Source organism: Rattus norvegicus, chromosome 3, assembly GCF_021556685.1.
Source record: "Rattus norvegicus strain SHRSP/BbbUtx chromosome 3, alternate assembly SHRSP_T2T, whole genome shotgun sequence".
Taxonomy (NCBI): domain Eukaryota; kingdom Metazoa; phylum Chordata; class Mammalia; order Rodentia; family Muridae; genus Rattus; species Rattus norvegicus.
Genome location: NC_141536.1, coordinates 23,938,942 through 23,955,155, shown reverse-complemented (window position 1 = coordinate 23,955,155; position 16,214 = coordinate 23,938,942). Strand labels below are relative to the sequence as shown.

The window sequence follows — 16,214 nt, the reverse complement described above, 5'->3', positions numbered from 1 at the left end:
GAAAGAAATGACCAAGGACCATGTGTAACCTTGAAAATCTTGCTCCCAAGTTCCTACATTTCCACAACCTCCAAGAGTACTGACTACCTGATTTGCTTTGTGTTGCTATGATAAAATATTCTGGCCAGAAACAAATTATGAGAGGAAATGGTTGGTTGGTTGGTTGGTTGGATGGGTGGGTGGTTGGTTGGTTGGTTGGTTGGTTTACACATCTTAGCCACAGTTTCCTCTTTCCTCTCTTCGGCCCCACCTACTCTTTTCCCTGCAGTTCCAACCACTTCTCTTTTATCTTCAAAAAAATAGCAAGCTTTCCACGGATATCAACCAATCATGACACATCAACTTGCAGTAAGACTAGTCTCCCTCCCCTTTCCTATTAAGACTGGAAGAACCAACACATTCAGAGACAGGTCCTGCATAACCAAGCTAGACAACTATAACTTATAAACAGATAGCCTAAGTCAATCCCATGCAGGCTCTCTGGTGGTCAGTTCACTCTCTGTGACATCTATGAGTACAGACTAGTTGGTTCTTTATGTTCCCTTGTGGTGCCTCTAACACCACTGGCTCCTCCAGAATATCTTCTCTATTTTCTGCAGGACCTCCTAAGCTCTGTCTAAAGTTTGACTGTGGGTTTCTGTATCTCTTTATGTCAGTTGCTGTGTGAATCCTCTCTGATAACAATTGGGATAGGAAACAATCTGTGATGATAACAGAGTATAGGAATCATTTCATTGATATTTTTCAGTCAATTTTGGTTCTATTGTATTTTGCTGGTCTTTTGAGCCTCTAGTTCCTGGTCTTCCATGCAATGTCAGAGGTCAGCTCCCTCTCCTGGCATGGGTATCTGGCTAGAACAGACACTCATTGGCTACTCATACAATTTTTGAATCAACTTTACCATAGCATATCTTGTAGACAAGACAAATTATGGGTTGAAAGTATTGTGGTTTGGTTGGTATCCCAGTCCTTGCAGTTAATGTCTTGCTTGGTTACAGAAGGCAGGCAGCTCAACCTTGATTGCTTTATTGCTAGGAGTGTCGGCTGGGTTCATCCTTAGTGACTCCTGGGAACTTGCATTGCATTAGGTTTCTAGTTTGTCTGTCTGAGATTCTGCCCATTCAAGTTTTCTGTCCTAGTACTCTCTCCCTCCATTCTTTCCCTACCTAATCCCATCACTTCCCATTTCACACATCCACACCCATGTCACTCTTGATGTCTATTTTATTTCCCCTTCGAATAAGGTTCATGCTTCCCTCCTTGAGTCCTCCTGTTTACTTAGCTTCTCTGGGTCTGTGGATTATAGTATGGTATAATGGTTATATTTGCTTGGCCCAGGGTTTGGTACTATTAGGAGGCGTGGCCCTTTGGAGTAGGTGAGTCACTAGGGGTATGGGCTTTAAGATCCTCTTGCTAGCACCCTGGAAGTCAGTATTCTGCTAGCAGACTTCAGATGAAGATGTAGAATTCTTAGCTCCTCTTTCACCATGCCTGCCTGGATACTGCCATGTTCCCACCTTGATAACAATAAACTGAACCTCAGACCTGTAAGCTGTCCCCAATTAAAAGTTGTCCTTATAAGAGTTGCCATGGCTATGGTGTGTGTTTATGAGCTAATATATGTGGTTATCCTGTACTTTGTGACTAATCACTAATTATAAACGAATATAAACTTTGTCTTTCTGGGTCTGGATTACCTCACAAAAGATGATTTTTATCAAGTTTCATCCATTTGACAGCAAACTTCATGATGCTCTTATTTTTTTAACACTGAATAATATTCCTTGGTGTAAATAAACATTTACTTTATCCATTGTTTAGTTGAGGAACATCTGGAATGTTTTCCGTTTCTGGCTATTATGAATTAAAGCTGCTCTGCACATAGTTGAGTAAGTGTCCTTGTGGCATAGTAGGGAATGCTTAGCCCTGGAATGGTAGGTATAGCTGAGTCTGGCGGGAGATCGATTCTCAATTTGTTTTTGAGAAACCACCCTATTGATTTCCCAAGTGCCTGTAAATATTTGCCCTCCCATCCAGCAATGGTGGAGTGTTTCCTTGCTTCTCCTTCTTTGCTGCCTAATTTGTCACTTGTATTTTTATTTTACTTTGCCATTCTGAAAAGACAGAATCTCAGAATCATTTTGATTTCCCTTTCCCTCATGGCTAACAATGGTAAACACATCTTTTTGTGCTTTATGGCCATCTGAAATTACTCTGTTGAGAATTCACGATTTATATCTGACCCCTATATTTTAACTGGATTAGTTGACTTACAGATATCTAATTTCTTGAGTTCTTTATATATTTTAGATATCAGTCCTTTGTCCTTTTGTAACTGGGTTACCTCACTCAGGATGATTTTTTTTCTAGTTCCATACATTTGCCTGAGAATTTCATCAAGTTATTGTTTTTAATAACTGAGAAATACTCCACAGTGTACCACATTTTCTGTATCCATTCCTCTGTTTGAGGGACATATGAGTTGTTTCCAGCTTCTAGCAATTATAAATAAGGCTGCTGTGAACATAGTGGAGCATTTGTCCTTGTTATATGTTGGAGTATCTTCTGGTATATGCCCAGGAATGGTATAGCTGTGTCCTCAGGGAGTACTATGTCCAATTTTCTGAGGAACCTTCACAATGATTTTCAGAGTGGTTGAAACAGCTTGCAATCCTACCAAAAATGGAGGAGTGTTCCTATTTCTCCACGTCAACATCTGCTGTCACGTGAGTTTTTGATCTTAGTCATTCTGACTGGTGTGAGGTGGAATCTCAGGATTGTTTTATTTTGCATTTCCCTGATGACTAAGGATGTTGAATATTTCTTTAGGTGCTTTTAGGCCATTCAAAATTCCTCAGCAGAGAATAATTTGTTTAGCTCTCTACCCCATTTTTAATAGGGTTATTTGGCTCTCTGCAGTTTAACTTCTTGAGTTTGTTGTATATATTGGATATTAGCCCTCTATAAGATGTAGGATTAGTAGATTTTCCCAATCTGTTGGTTGCCGTTTTGTCCTAATGACAGTGTCCTCTGCCTTACAGAAGCTTTTCAATTTTGTGCAATCCAATATATCTATAGTTGATCTTAGAGCCTGTGCCATTGGTGCTGTATTCACAAAATTTTCTCCTGTACCAATCTGTTCCAGGCTTTTTCCCACTTTTTCTTCTAATAGGTTCAGTGCATCTGGTTTTATGTGAAATTCCTTTATCCCATTAACTTGAGGTTTGTACAAGGAGATAAGAATGTATCAATTCACATTCTTCTATAGCTAGCCACCACTTGAATCACCACCATTTGTTGAATATACTGTCTGTTTTCCATCTAATGGTTTTGGCTTCATTGTCAAAGATCATGTGACTATAGATATGCTTTGTTCAATTCCTTCACCTGTTTCATTGTGTTCTATATATTTCTTTAAGCAATTTGAGGATTTGCCTGTTTTCTCTTTAAGGGCTTCTACTTGTTTTCCTTTATTTCTTTCAGTGAGTTATGTATATTCTCCTTAAAGGACTCATTGCCTTCATGAGATAGGATTTTAGGCTGGCATCCTGGTTTTCAGGTGTGTTGTTGCATCCATGACATGCTAAGGTGGGAGAACTGAGTTCTTATGCCAAAGCATATTGGCTTCTTTTGCTTATGGTCTTGAGCTTCCCTCTCACTATCTGGTTATTTCTCCTGTTAGTTGGCCTGGGTTTCGCTGTCTCGAGACTGCCTCCTGTGTCCCTGGGTTGTTGCAGGTTTTCTTGGATTCCTGTGGCCCAGAGGACTTTAGTTGAGCTTCTTGAAAACCTTCAGATTCTGAGGTCTTTAGAGAGGCATGCTTTTCTGGAGTCTTTTGCCCTGGGTACAGCTGATCTACTAGGAGATCTTCAGATTGTGGACTCTGTTGCTTGGGTGCAGTAAATATGCAGGAAGGCCTTCAGACTATAAGGACTTCAGAGGAACAGACAAGTTGATTACCTTCCCCAGGTGTAGGCACAGGCCAGAAAAAGGGTGTAGTTTGAGAGAGGGAGAGGGTGAGGATGGCTTCTGAGTCCACTGAGATCCTCAGGGTTTCTACCTGCTGTGGTTATCTGAGAGGATCCCTTACCTTACGCCCTGCATACAGCATATATCCTGGGAGGCCCTCAGACTTTGGTGTCTTCAAGGGAGCAAACAAGCTGATAATCTGCCCCAGTAAAAGACACAGGCTGAAATAAAGCTATTTCCTGGGTTTTAGTGGTTGTGTGGTATTTTCCTTCCTCTATTCCTATTTATCAGTATCAATTTTTTCATATTGTTTTAGAATTCTTGGATGTTTTGTGGCAGGATTTTTTTTTTTATTTAACGTTTTCTTTGATGCATCCATTTCTTCTACATATCTTTTTTTTTTCTTTTTCTTATTTTCAGAACTGGGGACCGAACCCAGGGCCTTGCACTTGCTAGGCAAGCGCTACACCGCTGAGCTAAATCCCCAACCCCTCTTCTACATATCTTTAATGATTGAAATTCTCTCTTCCAATCATCCTATGTATTGTGTTGTCACTGTTCTCATTCCTCAATTTTTCATTCCTAGGATACTCTCAGTTTATGTTTTCCTTTTTGCTTCTATTCTATTTTCATGTCTTTAACAGTTTAATTGTTTCTTTCAGCTCTCTTTTCTTTTTCTTTTTCAGTATTCTCTGTGGGATTTATTCCTTTCCTCTTCAAGTTTTTTTCTTATGCGTCAGCTATGTTCTATTACTCAGGACATGCTGTGGTAGGATAACTGAACCCTGGTGGAGACATGCTTCTCTGGCTGTTACTGATTGCTTTCTTTTGCTGTAATCTTGGCATCTGTATTAGGGGTGATTGTAGATGCTGATTTTGCATTTGTCTTGAGTTTTGTTCCCTGGGTTGTTTCCTCTCTAGGATTTCAGAGAGTGCATGGGCCGAGCGTTCCTGTTTTACTTGTGTGTCCTAATAGTGTATTCATGGGGGGATGCTTGCTAGAGGTTTTAAGGCTGGTCTTCTGGTAGGCCTAGCCTGTGTTTGAGCAAAGGATATTTGCTGCTGTTGGAGTCTGGGACACATTGCCAAGGTGGAAGGAAAGGGCAGGGGGATTCATAAGTGGTTTGGGGTGTTGGGAGGGGAGGCTGAAGCTGGCGTTCTGCTTACATCAGAGAATTGGATCTGGGGTAATAGAGATTGTGAACGAGGTCTGGTTGTAGCCTATCCAGTCTTCTGGTAGGTACAGCCTGTAGTTGAACAGGGGATATTTGCTGCAGGACAGGAGGCTGTGCCACAGGAATCAGACATGACAGGAAGACATGGAGGGGATCTATAGGATCCATAATAAGCCTGCAAAGTGGGGATGAGAAGCTGCAGTCGGTGTTCTGCTGTAGCACTAAGGGTGACACTGAGAATAGACCCTGGGGTTATAGAGAGTGGTGGAGGTCTAGGTGCAGCTTATCTGGTCTTCAGGCAGCTGTAGTCTGTGATCCAGTAAGGGATATTTGCTGGAGTTGGGGGCTGGGACAAAGCAGGGCCTGAGAGCAGGAAGGTCTGTGAGATTCACAATAAGAATGCACAGAGGGGAGGTAAAGCTGCAGCTGGTGTTCTCTTGCAGCTGGTGGTATGTTCTGAACCTAATTTAGCTTTCACAAATAGCACCCAATAGAAAGTGATAATGGAATACTGTGAACTACTCTTCTGTATTTTCATGTGTCTATATACTATAAACTTCGAGATATGTACTTGTGTAAATATAGCTACTGAGATACTTAATATCAAGTACATTTGCTGTTCATGTATTGCTGATATTCTAGACCTCTTTTGTTGCATTTTTCTCTATTTTCTCCTTGTATACATAAACATTTATTCTAACTTCCATGTCAGGTATATATTAAAATGAGTAGTTATCATAAAGTCTCTTTGTATCCATGTGTATATATTTGTTTTTTATATGTTGCAGTTTTATAGATATGTTACATTTCTTTTATCCACTCAGAGTCAAATATCTAAATATCTGACCTACAGTTCATTAATTTATGGCTTATTCTTTAAAGACAGTATCAATTAGGTGAGCCAATGGAATACATATAAACCCATCTCTGTGCAGTTAGGTAATGCCTGTATGTAGTTGGTTTAGAAGTATACCCTCAGGGGTTGGGGATTCAGCTCAGTGGTAGAGTGCTTGCCTAGCAAGCGCAAGGCCCTGGGTTCAGTCCCTAGCTTCGAAAAAAAAAAAAGAAGTCTACCCTCTTATCAAATAGTGTACCACCAGATCTCCTATTGCAAAAATCACCACCATTATGAAATGTCAGGTTTTGACAGTTGTTGGTACTCCATCAGCTATGGCCTTAATGATAAAATGTTTATCCTAATAATATTCTATATATCAAACATTATAAAGTACTCCAAAACATTATCAATATTCTTTATGGTCATAAATATTTATACATGAAAATTACATCTAAGTGTGTAGGCAAAAATGATCAATATAGTTTAGATTCTGCATAATTATGTTTATCAATATGTATAAATGAAAAATACAGAAGTAAATATTTGCTAGTATTCAAGACAGTTGAATACTGAACCTGGAACTTGCTATTTCTTTCGATTGTCAGAGATTATATAAATCACATAAATTAACAGATTATTATCTATGTCATTTGAAATATATACCCTAATGAAAAATACTCTATGTCATCATGTGCTTAATTCTGAATGGATAATAGACATGTAATATTTCTATAACACCACAACATAAAGAAAAATGTGCAAATAATTACAATGAAACATGATAGTTATTCATTTTAATGAAAGAGCTTTAATGGGCTTGAGACCCCATATGAACAACAATGCCAACCAACCAGAGCTTCCAGGGACTAAGCCACTACCCAAAGACTATACATGGACTGACCCTGGGCTCCAAATGCATAGGTAGCAATAAATAGCTTAGTAAGGGCACCAGTGGAAGGGGAAGCCCTTGGTCCTGCCAAGACTGAACACCCAATGAACAGGATTGTTGTGGGGAGGGCGGTAATGGGGGAAAGATGGGGAGGGGAACACCCATATAGAAGGGGAGGGGGAGAGGTTAGGGGGATGTTTGCCTGGAAACTGGGAAAGGGAATAACAATTGAAATGTAAATAAGAAATACCCAATTTAATAAAGATGGAGAAAAAAAAAGAAAAATGTGCAAATAATCACAATGAAACATGATAGTTATTCATTTTAATGTGATTTATAAATTTGGTCTCAGAATAAATGTTTATGTACACACAATAGATATGTACATGTGAATAAATATTTATGTACACAAAGAAAATGGTGATAGACATTATTATAAATAAGTTAAAGCATTAGGAATACATAAGCAGTGAATATATTTATAAGCAAAGGCATCTCAATGGACCTATTTGTATAAGCACTCCATCTCTCATTTTCCCACATATAAAGTGAGAATATACTCCATACACAGCAGTGGTTCACGATATTTCATTATCATTTTCTATTATTGTGCAATTTTTGAGGGTTCAATTACCTACTATTTAAAGATCTTTGAAAATTTCAGAGTTAAAATGATGTTAAAATTCAGAAAATATAATGGAAGCTTAGGCATCATGGGCAATACTATGCTGAAAGGTCATCTCTGAGCATGGGAATCTACTGTTCTGCATTACAGCCAACTGAGCTGCATTCTGTATGGTTTATGATCTTCTCAGCGTGTGATACTGTTATACTTGATTAACCTGAATAAGGACAACACCAATAGATATGCTAATTCACAAAAGGAAAGATCTACTCCCATAGGCAGAACTCTCTAGGTAACAAAGGAATGTAGGGAGTGAGAGAGCAAGTCTTCCTCTGGAATGTACACCATACAGATTTTCCAATACAAAGTGGTCAGCCATGAAGTCATATACATAGGAACAAACTAAATATTGAACTCAGCACATTGTATTTATATAATTATGTACACATATGTTATATATATTATTGATATATATTTATAGATATAAATACCTGTATATGCACATATATCAACAAAAATGAAGCAGGAGAGCAAGAGTGAGGCAGGCAGACAGGAGGGAGCTTGGAAGGACAAAGAGTAGAAGGAAGATGATGCAACTGTGATTTAAATTAAGAAAATAATAGGTTAAATTAAAAAAAACACAGCACTTTTAAGTGTTTTAAAGGTAGACATGAATTGGTTATTTCATACAAACTTCACTTTTAGTACAATTGTAAGAAAAGTTACTTGATTCCTTTATTAGCTTTCTAATTTAAAAGATGATTTTTTGTTTGTTTTTAACTAAAAGGCTTAAGAAAAATCATAGTCATTGATTTATGGATTATTTGTAATATAAATTCTACATACATAAAACTTTTGTTCTTTGTTGTATAATTTCTATTTTTGCATAATTCCATCCAACAGTCCACTACTTGACAAGAGTTGATCTGGTCATGTGGACCTATAATAAAAACATAATACATGTAATCAATCAAATATTTATTCTTTTCCATAATAAGCAAATATAATCTAAAAATGGAAAACTAATTTAACTGGGGACAAGTTATGTTTTCTTTACCTGTTCATGCTATTAAATTCATAGAAGTGCAATGTGGTTTTCCTTTTTTCATCAAGGCTGGACTTAATATCAACAATGGAAAGCTGGGTCACTTCAGAGCTCATCTTACTCAGAATTACCCTGAAACAACAGCAATTTAAAAACCACAAGGTCCTCAGCACAACCTCCACATTAACTCATGTTACACCATTCCTTAGAGGGTAGCTAGGCAAACAACTTCTCTCTGTGTTATTTAAGTATCAATATATTTCTGTACTTAGGTTATATATCAATTAGAACTACATAATGAACTAAAGATCATCAAGACATTGCTTTGAATGCAATTGTGCTTTTCTTTTTCACTGACTGTTTAAGTCTACAAGTTTTGCCTAATCCAAAACTGTCCTTTATTCAATGGACTGTCATATGAAGGTATTCCAACACTCTATGATATTAATCTGCTAAATAAATATTAATCGAAGGTACATACTGCATTCAGTGAAAAGACTACCATACAAACAAAGCCTCTGAAATAATTAAGACTCACTCCAGAATCCATGTGTCCTAAATGATACTACTTTTCCACATTCGCATAACTTTACTTTTTAATATAGAGAATACGTTGATGTGTTTTACAAGAATATATGAGCAGAATCTTGATTTGTAAAATAAATAACAAAGGAGAGACAACCTGTTTTTAAACTTATCTTTTTATATTAATTTTTTAATTTCTAATTTAATTATTTTTGTTATTTACATCCCAAATATTGCCCTCTCTCATTCCCCCATCCCAAGAATTCTTCACCCCGTTCCTCTTTCCCTTCGCTTCGGAAAGGCAATTCCCAACCATCCTCCCTTCCCTCTCCTCCTAGCAGTACCTTTCCTTAAGGCATATAGTCCACACACGTTTAGGCACTTCCACTGCCACCGAGTCCAGACAAGGCACTCCTCTGTTACATATGTACCAGGAGCCTTGGCCCAGTCCATGTTTGCTCCTAGATTGTTGGCTTAGTCTCTGGGGGCTCTGAGGGGTCTAGATTAGTTGACACATTTGGTCTTCCTATGAGGATGCCACCCCTTTCAGTTCGTTTACTCCTTTCCCTAACACTTCAACAAGGGTCCCAGACCTCTGTCCAATGGTTGGATATAAATATCTGCATCTGTTTCAGACAGCTGCTAGTAGAGGCACTCAAAGGGCAGCCATGCTAGGCTTCTGTCTGTAAGCACAGCGTAGCATTAGTAAGAGTGTCAGGGTTTGCTTCGTTCCCTCTGTAGGATGGATTCCAGGTTGGGCCAGTCACAGACATTCTTTCCTTAAGTCTCTGATCTAGTTTTGTCCCTGCATTTCTTTTAGACAGGAACACTCATGGGTCAAATATTTTGAATGTGGTTTTGTGTCTTTATCTCTCCATTGAGCTCTCTGTCTCACTAATGGAGGTGGTACCTTCAAGTTCTGTTTCTCCATTGTTGGACATCTCAGCTAAGATCACTTCCACTGAGTTCTGGAAGCTTATCACATCCCAGGTCTCTAGGACTTTCTAGACATTCCCCCAAAACTCCCTTCCCACCCCCACCCCAGCACAACTATTTGTATCCATTGTTCTGGCCTTCTGGACTTCTCTCCTGTCTCCCCTATACCTGAACCAACCCCTCTTTTCTCTTCTCACTCTCCTCTCCCAACCAGGTTCCTTCCTCCCTCTCCCTCCTGTGATTATTTCCTTCCCCCATTCTAAGTGGGATTGAAGCATCCACACTTGTGCCGTCCTTCTTGTTTAACTTCTTAGGGTGTGTGGTTTGAATCATGTGTTTTCTAGGCATATGAATAATATCTACGTAGCCGTGATTATATACCATGCATTTATTTTTAGGTCTGGATTACCTCAAAGGTGGATATGAGAAAGAACCTAATATTAAAATATTACTTTAGTTCTTTGTTGGTCACTCCCAGAGACCTAGTATGAAATTGATAATGAGCAGTTTTAGAAACTTGACAAAAGGAAACATACAAAGTGATACTACAACCTTACATTAAAGTACTTTATCAGTACTTTAATCCTCATTTTCTCCTGTTTTAATTATAAGTCTTTGGTTGCCTTAAAGTGAAATACACACCGGTGTCTCAGCACACTTAGACCAGTTCATTTTAAATTATTAGTTACTTTATTTATATTTCAAATGTTACCCCCCTTCCTGCCTTCCACTCCTCAAACCCCCATCCCATGCCCCTCTCTCCTGCTTTGATGAGGAGCTCTCCCACACACCCATCCACCTCAGGCCAGTTCTTAATGACTACTCCATTCTTATATTTGATTTTGAGTTATAGAGCTTCAAAATGAATTTAAAATAAAATTTGTTCCACCAAGATTGAATCATTGTAGTACAAAATAACTTTCATTACCAAAAGGGAAAAAAATCTTAAATACTGGTAAATCATAATAAAATAGCTATAATTAAAAACTCTTTAAGTATGAACAGGATGATTAAGGTGACCTTATCTGTTTGGAGAATATTATTCTAATCACTTATTTAATAAACACTATCTGATCTGGATGCATGTTTTCAAGATTAGAGATAGAGAATTTCATTTTTTACTCACTTTGTGCAATACTGTGATATACAGATGAATTTTATGATTCTTTTATTGTGTGTTTGGTTTTTTAACGTATTCACGTTACATCCCATACACTGCCCCTCTCCCAGTTAGTCCCTTCCACAATATTTCCCCCATCCCCTTCTCCTCTTCACTTTTGGGGTACCCCGGGTATCTCTCCATCCTGGATTTCAAGTTTCCTTGTGGCTAGGCACTTCCTCTCCCACTGGGAATGGACACAGAATCCCAGATAGAACAACACACTGCACATACAGACAATAGCTTTTGTGATAGTGGGTCAACAACTTTGAATGTGGTTTAGTGTCTTTATTTCTCCATTGAGCTCTCTGTCTCACTATTGGAGGTGGTATCTTCAAGTTCTGTTTATCCACTGTTGGACATCTCAGCTAAGATCACTTCCATTAAGTCCTGGAAGCGACTCACATCCCAGGTCTCTAGGACTTTCTAGACATTCCCCCAAACCTGCCTTTCCACCCCAGCACCCCTATTTATATACAGTTGTTCGGGACCCTCATGAAGACCAAGATGCACATCTGCTACATATATGTAGGAGGTCTAGGTCCAGCGTGTGAATGTTTCTTGGTTGGTGATTCAGACTCTGGTAGCCTCAACGGTTCAGATTAGTTGACTCAATTGGTCTTCTTGTGGGGTTCTACGCCCTTAGGGGCTAGAATCCTTCCTCCTATTCTTCCATAATTATTCTCAATCTCCATCTACAGTTTGTCTGTGGGTGTCAGCATCTGAGTCAGCCTTTGAGTGGAGCCTCTCAGGGATCAGTCTTGCTAGACTCCTGTCTGCAAACATAATAGGGTATCATTAATAGTGTCAGTATTGGTGCAAATAAATTTTATATTTCTTAAAGTAAAACACTTATCAAGATTAAACATTGAAATAAAAACGTAATAGTAAGTAATCTCAGTTTCTTTATATGTCTTGTCTTTGCATGTTGATTTCTCAGGTCTGACTGTTGATCACTTTGGTGAACGCATCTACTGGGCAGACTTTGAGCTCTCCATCATTGGCAGTGTCATGTATGACGGTTCCAGTCCAGTGGTCTCTGTCAGCAGCAAGCAAGGTTTGCACACTACTTTTGTTATTGAGACTACTAATTCATGATGAAGACAGATTTATAGACATTTCATAACTTAGATTCCCTCTAATTCTTTGAAATTGCAGTGTTCATATTCATCGAAATCTTCAACCATACTGCTATACTGAAAAGACCAAGGAAAAGAGCACCTCAGCTTGGATAAACATGGGCAGTTACTATCAGAGTTCTGAAATTACTTCATTCTATAAGTCCTTTATAGTTAGTGTTAGTCAACATGAAATTCTCTTGAAATTGTGATGATGGACACAAGGAAACATGTTTCTATGAGATCTTCCTTATGCACACGAACATTAGGTCAAGTGACGTGTTCTGTAGCAACCAGAACCCTTACTCCCAACAATTCAGGATCTTTTGTACCCTACAGCTTTGTCCATTTTCCTCTCTGCTTTTCTAAACACCTTCTGTCTTGTTTTCAGTTTTTCTGATTCATTCTGATTGCCACACATTTTCTATTCCTTGTTGCCAAGTACATTAACACTATTTTCCTTCCTTTGTCTTTCTTTTCTTTTTCGTAGTTCTTTCCATAATATACCACCAGTGCAATGAAAATGTAAAAAGATAAGATTGTTACAATTAGGTTAACTAAACGTAACTTTGATTCAAATGTTTTTTATCATAAAAATGAAAAAAGATGAAACAATAATTGAATGACAATTCGATGGTATGTGATTAGACTGTGTATTCATTTTACTGCCATTGATTGCTTTGTTTGTTCTGTTTCTATTCTTGAATATTTAGAAAATATTCCCTTACTTTACTTTATTCTGGTATAGTGGAGAAAAACTATTATATACATATGTATATATATAAATTTTGCATTTTGCCACAGATGAGGCATGCCTTTGTTCTTGCAAACCTCATGGAAGAGACAATTACTTGGCCTGTAAGAACCCCAAGGAGTTGTAAGCAAAGCTGCAGAACAGTGATGGAAATGCTTGTTCAATATGTTATGAGGGACATATTTATCACCTGGCAGCTAACATTAAAAGTTATTTTTAATTTTGGACTGATACATAAACTAGTAATTGGATCTTGGATTAATCTAGACATTCTTAAAATTTGAGTGCATATGCAACTTGTGTTAAAAAAATATTAATTGTAAAATAAAACTGTTTCCTCACACCATGATTGTATAAGGTACTTGGCTAGTGCTGACACTGGCATTCATTCCACTTTCTTGGACATTCCAGGATTGTTGCATCCTCACAGAATTGATGTCTTTGAAGATTACATATATGGAGCAGGACCTAAAAATGGTATATTCAGAGTTCAAAAATTTGGTCATGGCTCAGTAGAGGTCCTAACTTTAGATGTTGACAAAACAAAGAGCATTGTGGTATCACATCGCTATAAACAACTAAACTGTAAGTAAAGTATTAAAACCTTTTTCTTCTGTCTCTTAAAATAATATATTTATAATTATGGTAACTATGTCTACATTTCTAGTATACTTGCTGAGTTTGCCTTGGTGTCTCCAGACACTATACATTTGCAAGACACTTTTGCTATAAGAGATATGAGCACACTACTGAATTTTCTTAGGATTAAAATTGTCTGTTAAAAATAATTTTAAAAACGTGTAAATAAGTATACGGATCTACTATGAAGTTATAAAAATTCATCAATAGTCAGTTCACATTACTGTTATTAACAACCATTGACTACCATGTCAATAACATTGCCACCTCAAGGATGTTCACAGAGATCTCTTTTAAGAATTGGATCTTCTCTGATTCGTTGTTTATCATTTTTTATAAACATAGACTTTCAACCTAGAAAGGATTCTTAACTAAATCATTGAGAATTGAGATGTGAAGCTATATTTTAAACTCACTCAAAGTTGAAAAGTAGGATTGAAATTTTAAAATAATGTGCTCATGCCCATAAGTGTTTATTAAATTATTCCAATTTCTTTATTGTCACTTTTTTGGGCAAATAAAGTAGATTTCATACTGAGTATTGCAATTATCTGGAAAGACAACTATATTTATTCAAGTCATTGTGAGCAAATTCTAGCAGGACTCAAAATTCCTTAAATGCCTCCTTATATGTTGCTACCCTGCCTATAACCTTATCTGTTGGGCCTATGTTTAATACAAGGACAGTTTATGCTACCTTATAGTTCTGCCTAATTCATAATCACCACTGAGTACTGTTAAATCTGAAATCTAAAGTTAATTCACTCTAACTTAAACATAGTAGCATACATGCACTGGATCTTAGCAGAAAGGTTCTGTGGTCTGGCTAGAATCTAAGAAACATCATGGATCACCTCTAACCACATAAGATGCTGATTAGTTAAACATTTAGATAAGATAGATTTAGTGCTCAGTCTCCCATGTATGCAACCTTCTATCCAGTAAGCAGGGAACCATTTTAGCATGTCTCAACTCACATCCCTTTTTAAATTTTAAACTTACAAAAGCATATGATTGTTTAGTCTTTGTGAATACGAATGATAAGTTATTTTCATTGATTAAAATGTACAATGATAAAAACTATATGGCAATTATAAATTAAGTTTTATATCTCCAGACATTTCAGTTGGGTTGCATTTTTATGAGCCGGGAGGTCTTCTGAAAATTTAAAATAATAAGATTTCAGCAAAACGCTCAGTTAATAACTCCTTGTATTATAAGCTCAATTGAGACTAGCCACCAAAAGTTGTGTCTTGAATATTGTAGAAAAGGTAATCACCAGATCATTATTCAAAATCATCCAGTGAAGAAAATAATCAACATAGATAATTGTAGAAGAACTGAACCAGAAAGGAAGTAATGTAGCTTTCAATTCAGAACTAGACCAACTCCATGGAGGAGTAATTCTGAAGTTAAGCCAAATGTATAAATTAACAAATTTTATTTTAGAATGAGTAATGAAGTTATCATATAATTATTTTTATTACTTATAAAATAGAATGCTAATATTAAAAATGTGGAAACCTCAGTAAATTTGTTTTGATTTCTTCTTCACATTGGTAATTCATCATTTCAGCTTGCAGAATTTTATGCGTTTGAAACTTATTTCAACCTTTATTCCGTGTGTCTCTATTTTTTCTTTCATTTTGTTTCCATCAGTACCCAATCCTTGCTTGGGTTTGTCATGTGATTTTCTCTGTTTGCTGAATCCTTCTGGAGCCACATGTGTCTGCCCAGAAGGAAAACATATACGGAATGGAACCTGCCATGAGAACAGTCTGTTAGGTATGTATTTCCTGTCATTCCATGAACAGTAAGGGTAAATCTATGAGTTGTGGAACTAGGCAATGCCACCTTTCCTGTCAACTCCTTAATATCAGGCACTCTTGAGCTTCTGTAAAAACAGTCCTCTCTACAGAAGGTTCTCTACCTTCTTGCTTGTGTAAACAAAACACTGTACGTTCAACATGTGATCAGTGGATCTACAGCTGAAAAGTTACTCAGAACATAATAGTTCTTATTTTATAGATAATAACTTGAGGATAATGTTCCTATATTGATATAACTTCTAGCTCCAAATCCATTTACACATTCAATGTATTTATTTTTAGTTCCTTTGATTATATTACGTGTGTAAGACATTAATTTGGAAAACACTGACAACTTTAGAAATTACCTTAATTTCTCATGCGAAATATTATTTACCTAAAGTACTATGTAATATGGATATGTTACAGTAAAAGTAACACTGATATTTATTCCAATTTTATAAGCAAGACATAGCATGAATTTATAACCTGAGGTCCAATCTAGAAGTAAAGCTGACAGTATTCCTTCATGTAGGTTATATGCTTGAAGTATGAATTTAGAATGAATAGTCATTTAGCAGTAAGTGGTACTTTTAAATGGTAAGTCAATCAGAAAGATGAGAAATAACAGGAAAAGTTTTCTCTTGAAAACCCAGTAGATAAAACTCTTGTCATAATCGCAATAATTCTATTAAAAGAAAAATCCACACTTACCAAATTTTCTGTCACAGACA

The 16,214-nt window shown here is 37.0% G+C and overlaps 1 protein-coding gene across 2 annotated transcripts in view; it reads left to right on the top strand.

Annotated features, from left to right (window-relative positions):
* The window catches only part of Lrp1b (LDL receptor related protein 1B), a 2,085,328-nt gene that overhangs the window by 1,998,186 nt on the left and 70,928 nt on the right, over positions 1–16,214 (top strand). For both annotated transcript variants that reach the window (XM_087654909.1, XM_087654910.1), the window contains exons 80-82: positions 12,102–12,218; positions 13,445–13,618; positions 15,332–15,457. In XM_087654909.1, the coding sequence (XP_087511035.1) occupies positions 12,102–12,218; positions 13,445–13,618; positions 15,332–15,457 (417 nt within the window). The remainder of the gene's footprint in view (positions 1–12,101; positions 12,219–13,444; positions 13,619–15,331; positions 15,458–16,214) is intronic.